Genomic DNA, 18360 nt, shown 5'->3' on the forward strand with positions numbered 1-18360 from the left:
GTGACGTGTAATATTATTACTGCAATATTATATTACTAAGATTGTCAATTTCAGTTTAATTTATAAATTAAAAATCAACCGTTGTATCTTCCAAATGTAGATTAATGAACAACTGTATATATTATAACTCAAGGAGATATATATGCTAGTAGACACAAATACATATTTGTTTTTTAATTATTTAAATTGTTCTTGTCACAATCTTAAGAACAATAATTTAAAAAATATTTTTTAAAGAAAGTAAATATGATTATACAATAGTTATTCTCCAGTACTAAAATATTACAATATGATGTCAGTTATTTAATTAATTTTACAGGTGTACCCAACTGCGTAAAAATATTAAATTACAATTTTCTATAAATACTGTAATGTTATGTACAAAGTGATACGATATTATACGATATTAAACTTCAAAATTGTCGTAACCTGTTAAACTCATGTTTAATAAGCTAAAGCTAATATTTCACTTGTTCTCCGCCTAAAATTTATTCGTTTTGAAAATCTTCTATCATGAAGTTATTTATAAGAAATTTAAAATATTTTTATCCCGTAACTGTGTTTCAAAAAGTAACCGGAAACAAATAAAATATATTGAAAATGCATGCAGTATAAAAAAATGTCATCTTTCAACCAATTACTTCATCAAGTCTGAATACCATTTTGAATATAATAAAAACTGTTGAGTAAATTGTAGTCGGTGTAAAATTAATTTTACAAACGAATAGTTATCATACATAATATATTATACGGGTACTTGTAAATTGCGCCCACATTAAATAGGTAGTAAAAATACTATTGTAAATTGCGCCCGGGATTTTTCGGGGTCTAAAATGGGTATAGTAAATTTCGCCTATAGTATCTACTATCTAAGTAACCTCATATTTATAATTTTATGGATAAAATATTAGAGTTACAATCTGAAATTTATATAAAAATTAATAGTATAAATGAACCTTAAAGGTTCATACATTTCATTTATTCCTACATTTCAAAATACCAAATCAAAAAAAAAAAATTAAAAAAATGGAAAAAATTATTCAACAATATAATGAAAATACTATTACGAAGGCTGAATATGTGAAGATGATGTCTCATTATTATGGAGATAACTCATATATGAATTTTTTATTATTAACATTTTTAACCTAACAAAATATATTTAAAAAACTATAATTAATACCATAATATTTAAAAAAAAATTAATTTTCCTATTTTTATTAATTAATTTATTCATTTACATTTAATAATAATAACAAATAAATAATAAATAATAATTTAACAATAATTACATTTTTGGAGGACAGTGATAGTTACCTCCTTGTGGGTCCTCTGGGGTATGTTATATAACTATCATAAAAATAATGTTTCTATTGGACGCAATTTACTATACAGAAATTTATACCTGAAAAATACCGGGCGCAATTTACTACACAAAAATTTATACCTGTTAAATACCGGGCACAATTTACAATTGTTTCCCTTTGTTGGACGCAATTTATGTTTGTTCTATTATACAATATATAATAATAGATGTTTCTCAATACATTTGATTTAAAAATCTAATAATCCAAAAAATTGTACCAAAACCTACTTTTTGAATAAATCTTAAATAAATCATTCAATGACTCAAACTAAAAGTAAAGAATTATTTAATTGCTTTAAAAAAAAAACCTGAAATTCATATCTATGAGCGAATATAAACAAGGTCTAGCATAATGCTTATAACAAATAATTAGTTGAAAATATTGATGAACTAATCATATTCTAATATTGAACTATAAACCTATTTTATACTACAAGGTCTATGAATTGAATACTATACATTTTATAACTATTTAAAATATTGGCAACTCTGTCATAATTATCACGAAACCTTTAATTCAATTAAATTTGTAAACGATAATCAGGGCCGTCCCGAGGATGAAAATCAAGGGGGGGGGGGGGGAATAATATGAAAAACGCTGACTACAATTTTTTTACTCAATATATGTAGTATAATTAACTATATGTAGTCGTATTTTTACTTTTTAATATATACATATATATATGTATGTGTCAGTGTCACACTTTTTTAAAATTGACAGTTTAATTATATATATATATATATATATATATATATACATACATAATAATATTTTATACTGTATAATAAGTACCTAGTTATATAAATTTTATTCGTGTATACACTATATAACGAAATATGTAATATTTGTATTCCTTAAGTAAAATTAGGTCCTTCTAGGCTATAATGAAACAAGTCCAACTGCCGATTGGTGTTTTCGTTGGGGGGGGGGGGGATAGAGACACTCTCCAAGACCCTCCTTCAGGACGGCCGTGGATATAATATAAACTCTTAATAACTATAATGTTAAATGTGAATAATTTAACCATAATCTAATTATGTATTTTTGATCAGAAATTGTAACAAATAATACTAAGGTATTTCATACCAATTCATAACACGTAACCGCCCGTCAAAATTATAAAAATATATTTCTAGTTATTTGATAAAAACGTATTAATAATACATATTTTTAGATATATAACATACTTACCTATATGATTTGTATATAATTAACCAACTTTTCGTTTACAAATAAAATAGATAACTTTTACTTTAACTGTACAATATAATTCAAATATTCATCGTAGATGTTTGATAAACACTTAATTTAATTAAAATATTTTTAATATAATATAATCGGATTAAATATTTTCTATTATGATAACTGTTTCTATAGCTAGCAAATATGACATGACATTAAGTTTGATGCAATTTTAAACTTCGCTATGAACTCACACCGATTAACATTTAATTAAATATATTAAATATAACATGGTTATAGAATATGGTCATATGGTTTTAAAGTCTAATCATTTGTTATTATCAAATAATATATATATAATGTTGGGTAAACGACTACTACACAGTATAACTATTAAACTGTATGAAAAATATTCTAAATTTACAAAATAAATAACAGCATTGTCATAGAAACTTAATATTTGTTGTTATGGATTGAAATTTGTTTAATTCAAAACTCTATTTAGATATCGCAGTTTATAACGTACTTTTCAGATATCGTGATTTATTGTGATACGAGATCAGACTCCATTGAAGAAAAGTATCCCAGGAGTAATAAAGAATAGCAACATCTCAATTTTGATTAGAATGTTTGCAATAAGAGCATTTAATCAGCAAGTAAAGACATTTGTCTTAAGTAGAAGCTTGAAGTTTTCAAGGTAAAAAACATTTTAATAGATCTAATGTTTTGTTTATTATACGCATATTTGTATATACTCGTATTTCTTTTTCTCTTAGTTTAACGTTCCATGTAGGACCTGAGCTGCCACAAGCAATTCTCTCCATCTTTCTCTATTAAATGCTAGGTAAACTGACACATTTCTTCCCAACATTTTGGTATCTTTTTCTATTATATCTTTTCATCTCGTACCTATTGGTCTTGTTTTATGTATGGTTTCCGTTAGTATTTTTATCAATTAATGTATTTATAGAATATTATTAGAAACAATGATATTCTATTACTGCGCTGTAGCGTATAGTTTTCGTGAAAAGTACGCTATAGGTATGCGCAAACACAATGAGTTATTCCGGGTGGTTTAGAACACTTCCGAACTGTTATAACACTCAAATCACCCTTCAGAACTCCCTTGGAAATCATTGTATTACATTAGGTCCATTACTAAATGATACAAGAGATTCTGTTATATGCAAAATAAAATGTCTTTATCATTCCACCAATTATATGGGATGTAATGTATACTGTATAGATTCATCATAGAGTATCATTCATATTCTTTTATAGAATCCAAAAATGCGTAAGCCGTTGTATGAACCTAAAAGGAAAGTGCGCACTTGTCACTGATGGAACAAAGGGTATAGGTGCTGTCGTTACAGGAGAATTATTACGAAAAAATGTCACCGTATATTATGATTACTATTATTATTTTGCTATACTTTAAAACAGTTATACGTGCTTATAAAGAAATATTTATTTGACTCTAGAGTGTAATAATTACTGGCGAGGATGAACAATTGGGGAAAAAGAAAGCACGTGAACTAAACGCATGCTATGGCCACGGAAAAGTGGATTTCTGCAAAATAAACGTCAACAACATGAATGACTATGAAAGTAATGCACTGTCTATGACTGAAACTAGTGATAGGGATAATCGAATTATTTCAATAATCGAATGATAAGTAATCGAAAAAAAAATAATCGAATAATCGAATGATTAGTAAACGAAATCAATAATCGAATAATCGAATGATTCATGATAGAACTGCTTGAACTGGTTGTATAAATAATCAAATGATTATCTATAAGCGTGAAAGTGAAACGCATTTTCAATTCAAATATTTATACGTATTAAACCAATTAATGTGGCGATTGCCGATACTGGAAATTATATCAATAACTAAAAGAGTAGATCACGATTCCGTTACGTTTGTCTTTTTTAATAACACGATTGCGTACGTTTGTAGATGAGTAACAAAAAGATAGATAAGAAAAATAAATAAACACGATTGCCTATAAAATTGTATGGAACGTTGTCAAATTTACTAATTTCACCGTATTATATAATAATTATAGTACTAGTTATTTAGTTATAATATATATTAGTTAGTAGAATATACAGTTCTATAAAAGTTCATAAAAAAATTAATATTAAAATAATAAATAAAATGAGGATAACTAAATAAAATAAAAGTAATTAATAAATAAATAAAATCAACAGTTTTTATTCGAATGAAATTATTGTTAATAAATCATTTGATAATGCTTAAATTTGGATTCCTTGACATATACATATAACCTATTACTTTTACTGAAACTCGGAAAATACCGTATAATATAACTATCAACTATGTTAATATCATTAACAATAAACATGAGTAATAAAAGCAATAAAACATAAAGTATTTATTAACTTTTTTAAGCATATATGCATATATGCATGTGGTATCAGTGGCGTATATAGGGGGGGTTTTGGGGGTTCAAACCCCCCGAAATTTATGGTTAGTACGACCCACGTGTGCATTTCTTTAATCTATGTATTAATTAAAACCAAACTGTATAGTATGGGAAAAAAATGCTCTCTCCTAATTTTTAAGCAAATTATACGCCCAATTCTTACCTACGCTTGCCCGGTATGGGGTGATTGTGCATCCTCGCACATCAAAAAAATGCAAATTGTCCAAAACAAAGTCCTCCGAATAATTGCAAATGTTCCGTGGTTTATCAGAAATCCAAATCTGCTATTGATACTTTGAATAAACTATCCGTTGATTTTTTTCCAAATATATGGTGCTTAATGTCAATATTAGTAACTTAACCAGTCTCAACAGCGTCATCAGAAAGATTGTTTTCGATATTGAAAAGATTGAAGTCGTGCTTGAGAAATAGTACAAGCGAAAATCGACTAACAGGATTATCTCATGTCAATTCATCGAAGTATTTCAATAAACACTGAAGAAGTAATAAATAATTTTGCAAATCTACCTTGAAAATTAGACTTTGTCCTGTAATTAAATTTATGTATTCTAATTTTCATAGTTATTAAAAATAAATTAATTTATAACCTTCATTTAGTATATATTTTTTCATACCCCCCCCCCCCCGAAATTAATTCCTATATACGCCACTGTGTGGTATACATCAATACCGGTATGAAAATTGGCATTAACGTTTAAAACTTTGTACGCAATCGTGTGGTTAAAAATCAGGTAAAACCGTACGGAATCGTGTAACTTATAAAGATATCGCCCGATAACGAACGTACGCAATCGTGTTTTACCCGATTAAAAATAAATTAAATAATACAATACTGATGGACAGCAGGGGCGTATTTAGACTTACTTCCATGGAGGGGGCTCAATTTTTTTTTTTTTACTTCAGGCTCAAAATTTACGAGTCAAATTTTGGTAATATTTAAATCGAATGAATCCCTAATATTTGTGGCTTTTTTTTAATCTAATGTCAGATCCACTTAGGATCGACTTTTGCATAGTTCTTTTTTAACACCTGTTTATATTTTGAAAGTTACGTTTGTATTTTATTTGATTTATCACTAATTATGGACCCGACAAAAAGCCCATATCAGTATTTCACTGCCACACGTAATTTGATTTCGTTAGAAAATGATTCACCTTAAAAAAAATTGTAATGTGTATCTCACCTACTCGTATAATTGATTTCTTGAATATGGATTCAGTGGTGGGCGATCGCCCCTTTCGCCCCCCCCCCCCGCTAAAATGCGCCCCTGATGGACATTCGACTTCTTATTTTAGTATCCAATGGGCAATGAGTAATACACACAATTTTTTCGAATAATTCAATTAATTTGCTTTTGATAAATATATTTGGTATCATTATTTCTATTATTAAAATAATTCGGTTATTCCATTCAATTATTCCCATCACTAGCTGAAACCCAAGAACCTATCAAACCTAAATGTAATCGGTTGAACCAGTGACTTTCAACCTTTTTTCAGCCAATAGATTTAAAAAAATCTCCGCCATAGGATTTTTTTAAAAATATATAGTTCAATTTTTATTATCAGTCATTTAAGTAAAGTTCAAAGTATAGGAATTTGTAAAATTCTTTTAGTTTTTTTTCTTTTTTTTTCTACTAGCCTTTATAATTCAATATGTATTTACATTACAATTTATATTTTAAATATTTAAATTTCTCCTAAATATTTTATAACAAAATTTAACAGCTATGAAAAATTTCTAAAATAAAATTGCTATTTGTATTTTATCACATTTACAGATTAAATATATGCACAATTTATCCACACACACTTTGTATATCTTTGGATATAAAAAAAATATATTCAGGTGAAATTTAACAGAAGCCCAAAATATTAAAATAATTTTGTATTTATACAAATTTTAAATGTACGTCCATTAGGTATAGCCGGTAGAATTTGTCTATTGACAATTGATATACCTATATATATATAACTTATACTAAAATTGTTTGTTTGTATGAGTACATACCCACACTAGACGCATAACTGAAATTCGTCAATATTGTTTAACATAGTAATATTTTAACTGATTTGCAATATTGCTAAGTTATAGTGTCACTATAGTTATACATGTATATATTTTATTAAGAAACATTCACATGTATCAAAAAACACTTCAAGTCAATAGATATTTTTTTCAACAATACCGAAACAGATGACAAAAAAGACAAAATTCATACTGATCTGGTAAGTCCTTAGTACATATGATATTTTAAAATTTACTCTCATCATTTAAGCATAGTTTAAATTAAAAAATATAAAAAAATGTTCTGGTTCTTTTGAAATTCGTAATAATTAAATTGTATGAAAATGATTTATATAAATGTATATACACTATACACTGATACAATATTAAATAATTTTATTTAGAACGTATTATTTCAATTACATATTTATATACATTACATATTTATCTCTAATCGTAAATGTGTCAATTGGGACTGATCGTAGTAGTATTATTAATTATTTAAGATACTTAAGATCCAAGGAATTATAATGGCTTATAAGACTTTGTCAAACGAAGGCGTAATCTTAAATCATACGTCATCCCTCGGACTCAATGTGAAATCAGATATGATCAACCACAGCGCAGCTTCAGGTGGTTTCATAACTGCCGCAATGGCTTTCAGTGTAAGTAACGTATTCTAACTTGATACTAAAAAAAAAAAAAAAAATACTAATATTACATGTGCCGAACAGGGTACTGAATATTATGATAAAACAAAAATCAGAATGATAACATTGTGTACCGAGCCTATTTTACCATTATCTGGAAACTATATAGATAAAAGAAGACAGTGTAAGAATAACAATAAGTAGTAAGTACTTATTTACTAATAAGCTGTAACTACATCTTACAAATGAAATAAGAAAGTATTTAATAGTCATTGCTTTTAGTTTCGAATTTAACCTCTCACATCAACCTTAACAATAATGTTTATTAAATATATAAAATATATAAGCTTTCTAATTCCATATGCTTTTTATATTGATTGTCTTCAATATATCCTTCAATTTATTAATCTAATATATTACATTTTAAGCTAGAAAATAATTTACTGTTGAAATATTGTTAACACATGTATACATTTTTATTCATAAAGAATTAACTAAATTATTAATATTATATTAATATATATTTTTAGTATTAGTTCAATAATTCAGTCCGTAACTCATCTCATTGAAAATGGATCTAATAATACACTATGGCTTTGTCAAAAAAATGGTGCTCTGTATTCAATAGAATTACAAAATATAAATAGATTCTTAGTCAAATTTGAGCCAAAAGTATTTACATACATTGTCAATACATATATTAAATAAGAATATAATTATCTATATTTTTGTTGCATATGATGAAATAAAAAGATGGATGAAAAAACAGAATAATTGCAATTTTATTGGATTTCAAGTGAATTTCATATTGCCCATACACAGTCAGTTATAAATGTCAGTTTTTGTGATTGTCACTCGTGATGGACCGTGTATGTTGATGAATGTCAATCTTTTTTTGTGACTGATGAATTTCAAACATGTTTGATTTTTGTTGTCAATTAGAGTGATTGACAATCATGACTGACCATGTGTATTAATGATTTATACTCGTTATCATTCAAAACAATAACAAAAACATAATCACAGTTGTACCACGTGCTTATACGCACAATACTTTTCTTTTTCATACTAATTTAATATCATATTAATTATTAAAATCATTATTCATTAATAAAGTAAGAATATTTTAACTATTATAAACTTGTTATAAACAGGGCTCGTAAGTTCATGCATTTGGATAACAATCTTGCAAAGTTGTAATTAATGCTAGATGACAAAATTCAATTTCAAGGTACCACGGTTAAGTATGTGAAATCTTATTTTGCATGTTTTCGCATATTTGGCATATTTATGCATATTTCTATTTTATCAGGCATATTATACAGCATTCTGTTAAAATCTATCAAAAATCGTAATGGAAAATATACATGAAATTAAAAATAGAAATAATTTAAATAAAAAGAAAAGATAATACAATTATTGTATTATCTTTTCTTTTCTTACATTCTTGATACTCGTACATTTAATGAATAAATTTGTTTCAAAAGTTTCAAATTTAAAATTAATTACTGACAAAGATGTACATTATACGCAGTTCATGAACTCTCAGGAAAAGTAATACATAGTATTTAAAATCCATTTTTTTAATTGTGACATAAAAAAATAAAATTTAGCTAATAAAAAATGAATGGATAATCCATGTTATTTCAAAAAATATTTATGATTTTTTTAAGTAAGCATTTTTAAGTGCATAATTTTAGACATTTAGTGCATATAAATGCATATTTTGCCAATTTTAAGTGCATAAATGCATGCTTATTTAGGCATTTTTAGGGCATGAACTTACGAACCCTGGTAATAAATATTAAGTTGTAATATTTTTTTTTTTTTGTATGTACCTAGGATAATTATGGCTACTACTAAAAACACAGATGTTCAAATGTCAAATGTTACCATTATAAAGTGATGTTGATTAAATTTGTGATTTTAGAAGAATAGATTAAAAAAGTTAATATTTATTCATTTGTAAGTAATTTTTAAATAATAGTATAAGTATATACTATATAGTATATATATATAAGTATATATACATAAATATCTTACTTTTATACAATCTTTTAGTACAGTAACTAGAGCTTCACAGGTTTCAATAATAATTTTACTCAATGTTTGAGGAGCTATTGCTGTGGTAAATTTTAAATCTTCAAAGCTTTGACCAGTAGCCTGACCACAGACTGATACCTTAAAGTAGTTGACAATCTTTGATTTACAGGAATAGTACTTCTGATATTTGTATCTTTTTTTTTTTGATAAAAGGTTCAACTTTTTCTAATAATTTCATAAATGTTGAATTGGTCCATTTGAAGAAAATTCGCATAATCTTCATTTGATGTCAATAAAAGTTCATCTAGTAGGTTATGATGTGTGTATTCGGTTCATTTTAAAAACCATTCTTTTGATCATATTCTTTGTTTTTTCTTTCGTTTCCTTCTTTCGTCTGCATTATCTATAGTTAAAGCAACAATAATTGCAATGCAAGCTTCTTCCATTTTTTAGGAAAAATTGGATGTATAATTACAATAGGGCAATAGGGTATAGGCTACGATAGTTGGTGGCATTTGTTTTTATCTTTAAAAATAAAAACCTAAAAGTGGAGAATTTATCAAACGATTGTCATTCATGATTGACCATGTATATCATTCATAAGAGTGACAATCATAAAAATTGACATTCATAACTAACCGTGCATGAGAAAATGTTTTTCTAAATATTGACTGATGACAAAGAACTAAATGATGTATTTATTTACTGTTTAATAATGGTTATTTATATATATATATATTTAATACGGACAAAAGTCCAATTCACAATATATTTGTATAGATAACAATAATATAATATAATTTAATTAAAAAAAAAAATAGAAGCTGCGCTGTCCTCACAGCCAGAGCAACCTTTGCAGTAGCGCCCAGACAGGTTACCAAGGGGTTCAATTGCATGTGCTCTCGTCGATGATGGGTGTATAGGTAGTTTGGTGAGTATATAATTGGACAACTTGGATACCAAACACTATGGAGTATGGCAAGCAAATAACATTATTATTATAACACAAACTTTATACCTATACGGCACTGGGTGTAGACATCTTAATTTTAATTAATTATAATAAATCTTAATTTCTTAAATTTATAGTTGTTTTAAGAGTGAATTACAGTTACAGACAACAATTTAAACAACCGTTTTTAAAAAAAAAAAAAAAATTGGTTGGTGGGTGGGTAACTTTTTTTAGTTGCATATGCTCTCAAAATACTTCTGTGCGTCACTGAACCTTCGTCACAAAATCTAAGGGCTCAGGTCGAGGTTTCGCTTGGACTCATTGCGGATGCGTGCGCATATACAGCTGCTACAACTCCCGCCACAACACAAGAGAAAACTACATGTCCTTTTTCGGTGACCTTGAACACTTGGTCAGAACTTCACCCCATGGAGTGAACATTGTGATAGGTGGTGACTTCAACGAAGTCATGCGTCATCGGAACTACCTGAGAAGTGCACATTAACACATATAAACACAAACTGATGTTATATTCACAGACCTAGAAAAAGCTTTCGATAAAGTGAATCATAATTTAATTTCAAAACTTAAATCCTATGGATTCTATAATCCACTTCTCTCATGGTTTAGTACATTCTTAACAAATAGAATACAAATTGTTAAATAAGAGAATTTTATTTCAGATAATATTTATATTACATCTGGTGTACCTCAGGGCGATCACTTATCACCATTATTATTCTTGCTTTTTATCAATGATATTTCAAGCGTTATACAACACTCAAAATTTCTATTACTAGCAGATGACTTAAAATTATTCAAACAAATTTGTTGCTATGATGACGCAGTTCTTCAAGCGGATGTGAACTCTTTTCAAGGGTGGCGTAATGATAATGGGATGTCCTTGAATAAAGCAAAATGTAAAATACCTCTCTTTGTCACATTCTTATATTTTGATGTCAGCCGCGAATAGCACAAATAATATAGATTTTTTCACGCAGCACTCTTAGATCTAAATGAATTATTTTAGTGTATTCCTAATAATTTCTATATCATATTAATTATTGATCGTCTTTTAACTATATTATATTAATTTTTGTTTATACATAGTTTATTATACTATGTACCTACTATCATATTTATAATTATATGTCATAACTTTTATTCTTTTCAAATATTATGTAAATTGGAATTTTTTCCGTAATAAATAAATTATTATTATTATTATTATGTTCTGGTACTCAAAATGCAAATTATAAAGGCTGTCATTCTTTAAAAAATAATGTCAAACATCTCTCACAAAAAATATCGCCTTAAGATTGCGCCACTTCCATCGTCAATAGTGCCTGCAAATGTCTTGCCAATCATAGTTGAGTTCTCACCCGAAAACACTCGATGCATAGAAAAACTTAGATTGAAGACGTACGCAAAAACAACTTTTAGGCAATTAGAACAATTTGAAAACCGAACATATTTCAAATATTTTATCTATGTTACGCAACTACTCTCTCATTACTCCCATTCATTGCCCATTTATCCAAAATCACAAACCTCAATTCTTATTGTATGGTTGTAACATTTATTATCTTTCTTATGTTATAGTTTTTCCGCTATTACTATTATTGTTGTATAGATTTAATCTGTTAATAATTTGGCATATTATGTTATTTTTAAACATACATTAATATAATAATATAATAATCATTTCATTGTTATTATTTTTTTTATAATCATTAAAAGTTAACTAAAATTATAATTACTTAGTAATTCTTAAGCTATAAAGTTATACAGATAGGTAATTTAAAAAAAAAAACCAAAATTTTATTTGAATTTATTTTGGTATTTTTTAATGATCACTGGTCACATAAGACACTGACCTATTGAAAAACTTTCTGATGCCATAGAGCCCAATACTGCCCTTACATGAATGTAGCAAACAAATAACATAAACAGCAAATGTTTATACATACCACATATCCAACAATTTGTAGATTTAATACTAAGTTCATGCATTACTACTTACCATAATACTATTTATTATACTATTTACTTGTGAGCATGAATGAACGAGTGTAAGTCTTCAGAGTCAAACACTCAACAATAATTTTTTTAGTTATAAACAATTAACCAGATAAAATGATAATAGGAGATAGGTATCATCATTATATTATAAATCATAACCTGAATAAATTATTTTTCAAATTAGATATTGAAATAAAATATTATTTATAATGTTTATAAATTAAAAAAATTGTGTTTTGTATAATATTTGCATAAAATTATGAAACAAGCAACAATATCATACAACTTAGAACACATTATTATCACAGTCTTATTATACTCAGTTAAGTAAAAAAATAAATGTAGCAAAGTAGAAAATGAAAACATAATGATTCCGTAACAATTCATTGAATTACACAGGAATCTGAAACAAAATATATATTTTAAACCAACCACATAATACATTATAATAATACAGATCAAAATAACATTAAGAAATAACAAACTATAACAACTTATTACAAAAATCAAATTACAAAATTCTAAAAAAATAAAAAAAGCAATAATAATTCTAATTACTTCATTAATTGAGATAAATATTTATAAATATTAAATTACCATTACAGAAAATTTTACTAATTTTAATAATATAATATTCAGTCTTCTAAATAAAATAATAAAATTGATTATAAACTTAAATCAACGTAAGAATTAATTAGATACAAAATTAAAATAATTTGATATACATAAAATGCCAATACATAAAATCAAACAAATGCAATTCATAAACATACAATACCCTGAAAATATAGTACAAAACTCCATTATATTTAAGTACGTAAATTAAATCTTAAAATGAAAAATGAAAGATTAATTAACTAAAGCACTTATTTTTTTTCAGAAAACAAACTTTTCTTCCTGTTTGTTCCAATGACTAGTCTACTAACAACAATACTGAACAATTTTGGAGACTTTTTCTCTATTTTACCTTTAGTTAATGATGAGAATCCATCAGTGACATCAATAGCTTGATCGACTTTTTGATCTTTAGTCTGTAGTAATACTTGGGCATTTTCACACTGACTTTTCCATTCAGTTACCTGATAAGTTAAATAAATCTTTAAAAACAAGTATAACTTAATTATTCCAAAATTAAATAATTTACAAATTATTATACTAAATACACTCTCTAACATATAATATAAATGTACCTGTTTGATAAGTAAATTATACCGGACACCCACAGGTTCTTTTTCCAATAGTTTTTCTAGCAAGTTTAAACCAACTTTATACTTTTCAACAGCTGCTTCATATTGACCTTCAACTAAATACATCTGACCAGATAGTGCAATTTCTACAGCACTAGCTAATTGAGGAGTATTTTGACACAATGATACTGTATAAATTGAAAAACATATTCAATATCACATTAAAATGAGGAAAATAAATTATTAGTGTTTTTTTTTTTTTTTAAAAATAACCTATTAATATTTATATATAATATATATAAATAAAACATATAATAAATATGTTCTTACATAAAGTTGGAGAACGATCATCATCATTAGAAGATGTTGGAGATTTATCACTAGTTTCATCACTATTACTTTTCATTTTAGAAACATAAATAGCTTTTAATTCTTCAGCTCGTTTAGTATACTCTTTCAGCTTTAATTGCAATGCTTCTTTTTTAATTTTATCAGATTCATCTAAATAAAACATTACTATATTATAACAATTTATATATTATTTTTTTTACTGGCAGTAACATTTATTAAGTAAAAGAAAGGTAAGAAGAAATTATTTTTTTGAGAATTTTGCTCAACATTTTTAAATATAACAACAATTTTAATTTTCAAATGATCTATACAAATATTCATAATAAAAAAACTTGAAATTAATATTAATATTTATATGCTTCCAGTTTTATTTCAAACAATTGTTAATCACTAATCATTAACATTTAGTAGTTTATAAAACCAACTACTAAATTAATATTAAATAAGAACATAAAATCAGATAACATTATAGTCTTTTATAAATTAAAATTGATATGTTAACAAATAATAAATATTTAGATGAAATTTGTTTTTATTAAAATCTTACTTTGGGAATATGGAATCAAATACTGCAATCCTATACAATATTTACAAAATGCTGCTTTATATTGCTTTTCAGAATCTAATTTCACTGCCTGATGAATAGCAACAAGTCCTTTTTCATATGATTCTGTACTAGGTACATGATCCAAATCTACAAATGGATGTTTAAAAAACTCAGTATAACCCATACGCTCAGAAGGATCATGTTTGAGTAAACCCAACAATAAATTTCTACACTCTGAACTGACTTGATTAGGCGGTATTTCTATAGGTAAAACTTTTTTAACTTTTTCACACAAGTCTTTTATAGAATCTGAAGCATATGGAGCTCGACCATAAATGCATTCATAAGCAATTACTCCAACAGACCAGAGATCTGCTTTAACATCATATCGACTATGAAGTAACATTTCAGGAGCCATATATAATGGTGAACCACGAATATTTTCCATTTGGGTTTTTTCACTCATAAATTTTGCTAAACCAAAATCTAAAACCATAATATAATTAGAATTAAATATATTAATTGAACTTACATGTTCAAGTAATCATTAATTTTAATTATAAAAAAATATATACAAATACAAACCTCCGACCTTAAGAGTAAGTTGTGGTGACCTCATTAGAAGTAAATTTTGTGGTTTGAGATCAAGATGAGAAACATTATGCGATCTTAAAAATTGCAAAGCTAAGGCTAATTGTTGCATGAATTTACGACATATTTTTTCAGGGAGTTTGGTATGGTTTTTAATAAATGTTGACAAATCACCACCATCACAATGTTCTAGTATAATATAAATATTCTTACGATCCCATAAAAAATCAATCATTTGAACAATGTGTTTATGTTTGAATTTTTGCATCACACCTATTTCGGTTACAACAGCATTTTCTGCACTCTTTGACAATTTACTCCGCTGAATAACTTTTATAGCAACCATATTTTTGGATTCATTCTGAAACAAAAAGATAACAAGAATGTTAATTACAACAATAGGAAAACAGTTGAGTAATGAACTACAAGCCAAAAATAAAATATTAAAAATCAAAATACTGCTTAAATTTTAATTTGAATAAAAATTATAAAGTCAAATGATTGAAATAACTATTATAAATAAGGGTCTCTCATGAGATTCTAGATTATAAGCTCCAACAACCAAAAATGAATAGTTGAAATTATAATAAGTAGAAATAGTTTCCCTGATTTTTAGAGTACACCCTACATAAGAATATATTTGAATAAAAATACAGGTACATACCTTAGCATGAGCTAGATATACAGTTGATGTGCTTCCACGACCGATATTTTTAACTATTTTGTAACCCTCGACTTGCGGAAAAGTAGCCATTTTACTGCCATTCGTTTGTAAGGAGTAATGTAAACAACAACATTAATTATCAATCATGGAAAACCGGTTGTACTTCGATTAAACAGAGTAACACAAACAAGACGAATCGAATGAATTGCGTAGCATTTTTTATCCAAAATCTTACGTAACGGTACTGGCACAATACTTGTGATAATTACGACGGCTGAAAAATCAAAGGTCACATAGACATTGTTCGGTAGATGATTAAAATATTAAGGAAACTACGGCAACTACTTAGAATTATGACACTATGTGGTCATTTTAACCTTTTAACTCTTGATAACATCGTGGACACGGGTAAAAATGCGCCATCGAATTGATAACACAGTGATATGAATCACCAGGAGGTCCAACGTAACCACAACGAAGAGTTGATTGTGTTGATAATTGGTAAACGAAGGTGAAATCATAAAAACCCTTACTCAATTATTATATTAACACTGGCGTGTTGACAATGTTTTTAATGAGCGGCCGCTTCATTAATATTTTAGGGGTTGGTGATTAATAATTAGGTGGGTACTCTTTTTCTTATACGAAAAATAAAATTTTTAATTCGTAATCGTCAGACATCAATAGACTACATTATACCTATCTAAATATTACAACATATAATAGTATAATAATAAATAAGTGCTGTATAATACATAATAGTATACTACGTACTACGTAATACGTATAGTATGTTGTTTATACATTACCTATAATATATAATCACCAGGTGTTTAAAAATAAAGTTTTATTTAGCTAATAGTTTATTTTAATTAATGTTAAAAAATTATGGGACTTGAACAAATTAAGAATGCGTGTAGCTGTAGCATTACTAGCATTACAATGAAGCTTTTCATTATTTTTAAGCGTATTAAATTTATTTACATATACAAATTGCATCAGTAACATTGATCAAAATTGTTAAATAAATAATGATCAATCATCATGAAAAATATTATACTATATTTTTATATTAATTTAGAAGAAAAAAAAGACAATTATCCAAATTAGTAGTTTAATATATTTTTTATATTGACAATGCGAGCAATTTTTGTATGTAGAGGTGTTTAAAAAACAGGAGGGTGAGTGGTTTGTAAGAATCTTCACTCCTTATGCAAAAGTAGTTCAACACGTCACTGTATAAACATATTGTAACCAGCTGACCCGACAAACGTTGTTTTATCATATAAATTATTTCTAAAGAATATTTTGCTAGAAAAAAACAACTTATTTAATATAAGTTTGTAAGGATGTGGTATATAAGTGGAAGAGATATGGAGTGCTGTAAATGGTGACGAAATATAAAAATGAAAAAACATCAAACATTTATTTTTTTAATTATTTATTGAAATTGTTCCTTTAAAATTATATATATCGCTAATTATGACAATATTAGTAAAAAACAATATAAATCCCTTAATGCAACAGAGTGTACAATATTTTTTGTTATCCCAACTTTCGCCAACACAAACAAACTGGATGGTTCGAGAGCACGCCACATATAATTATCCGTGTGAAAAACATGATGTGCTCAAATCTAAGCCACAGACAGACATCGTTTGGCCTTGAAACTTATTTATAGACATTTTAAATTCCAATCTAATTGGAAATTGAAGGCGTTTAAATTGTATTGGTACATCCATGGGTATAATAGGGATTCGTGGTAATAATATATTTTCACCTTAGAATTTGCCATTTAAAATTATAGCTTCGATAACATTTTTCATTAATTTTTTAATGACTAATCGCGTGCCATTACACAAACGTGGTAGGTTCAAATAACAAAGCAAAATAACCGGAGATCCAACCTTTAGTTGTAAATTATGTGGTAGCATGCCTAGTAAATCCAATGAATTTAAAAATTCTGTTGGATAATTTACAGCTTCAATAGCATCGCAAATTGTATCAATAGATTTGTATGACACCAAGTCTCCTGGTAACAAATGTTGTATCTTGAGATTCAATTCGTTGACGTCCACATTTTTTGCTGCTAAAATTGCTCTTTCTGCCAGCCACTCATGATTTGTGTACTGTGATAAATAAAAAAAAAAAAGGTAACTAAGTCAAGTGGTACGTGAACATTTTTCAAAATATGATACGCAGATATAAAAAGGTCGAGAACCGCTGTTTCAAAAAAAGTAGATTGTTTTTTAACAATTTTCAGTGTTCGAAATTTATTTTATCCAAACTAAGTGCGGTCCTATTTAGTTCGGATAATCGAGGTTC

The 18360-nt window shown here is 26.9% G+C and overlaps 2 protein-coding genes across 5 annotated transcripts; one reads left to right on the forward strand and one right to left on the reverse strand.

The window, feature by feature from the left end:
- The first annotated feature begins 3065 nt into the window (after positions 1 to 3065).
- Positions 3066 to 8492, forward strand: LOC112688593. The gene is made up of 7 exons (XM_025561871.1): positions 3066 to 3246; positions 3831 to 4157; positions 7152 to 7249; positions 7535 to 7693; positions 7763 to 7881; positions 8209 to 8350; positions 8432 to 8492. The coding sequence occupies exons 2-7, from the start codon at positions 4142 to 4144 to the stop codon at positions 8450 to 8452; spliced, it is 555 nt and encodes a 184-aa protein (XP_025417656.1). The 5' UTR covers positions 3066 to 3246; positions 3831 to 4141; the 3' UTR covers positions 8453 to 8492.
- Positions 8493 to 10877: 2385 nt separating this feature from the next.
- On the reverse strand, positions 10878 to 16448 carry LOC112688582 (serine/threonine-protein kinase ULK3-like). Of its 4 annotated transcripts, none has more exons than XM_025561853.1 (7): positions 16036 to 16448; positions 15366 to 15732; positions 14781 to 15266; positions 14213 to 14383; positions 13886 to 14070; positions 13663 to 13774; positions 10878 to 11160 (listed from the first exon to the last, which is right to left on the reverse strand). In XM_025561853.1, exons 1-7 carry the CDS (start codon positions 16123 to 16125, stop codon positions 11141 to 11143), a joined length of 1431 nt encoding a protein of 476 aa, XP_025417638.1. In that variant the 5' UTR covers positions 16126 to 16448; the 3' UTR covers positions 10878 to 11140. The 4 variants fall into 4 exon arrangements, with proteins under 4 accessions (XP_025417638.1, XP_025417637.1, XP_025417636.1 ...); XM_025561852.1 differs by lacking the exon at positions 10878 to 11160 and adding an exon at positions 12975 to 13098; XM_025561851.1 differs by lacking the exon at positions 10878 to 11160 and adding an exon at positions 13381 to 13474.
- Between the last annotated feature and the right edge of the window lie 1912 nt (positions 16449 to 18360).

This window comes from Sipha flava, unplaced genomic scaffold (genome assembly GCF_003268045.1).
Source record: "Sipha flava isolate LNK unplaced genomic scaffold, YSA_version1 39_pilon_pilon, whole genome shotgun sequence".
Classification (NCBI taxonomy): Eukaryota; Metazoa; Arthropoda; class Insecta; order Hemiptera; family Aphididae; genus Sipha; species Sipha flava.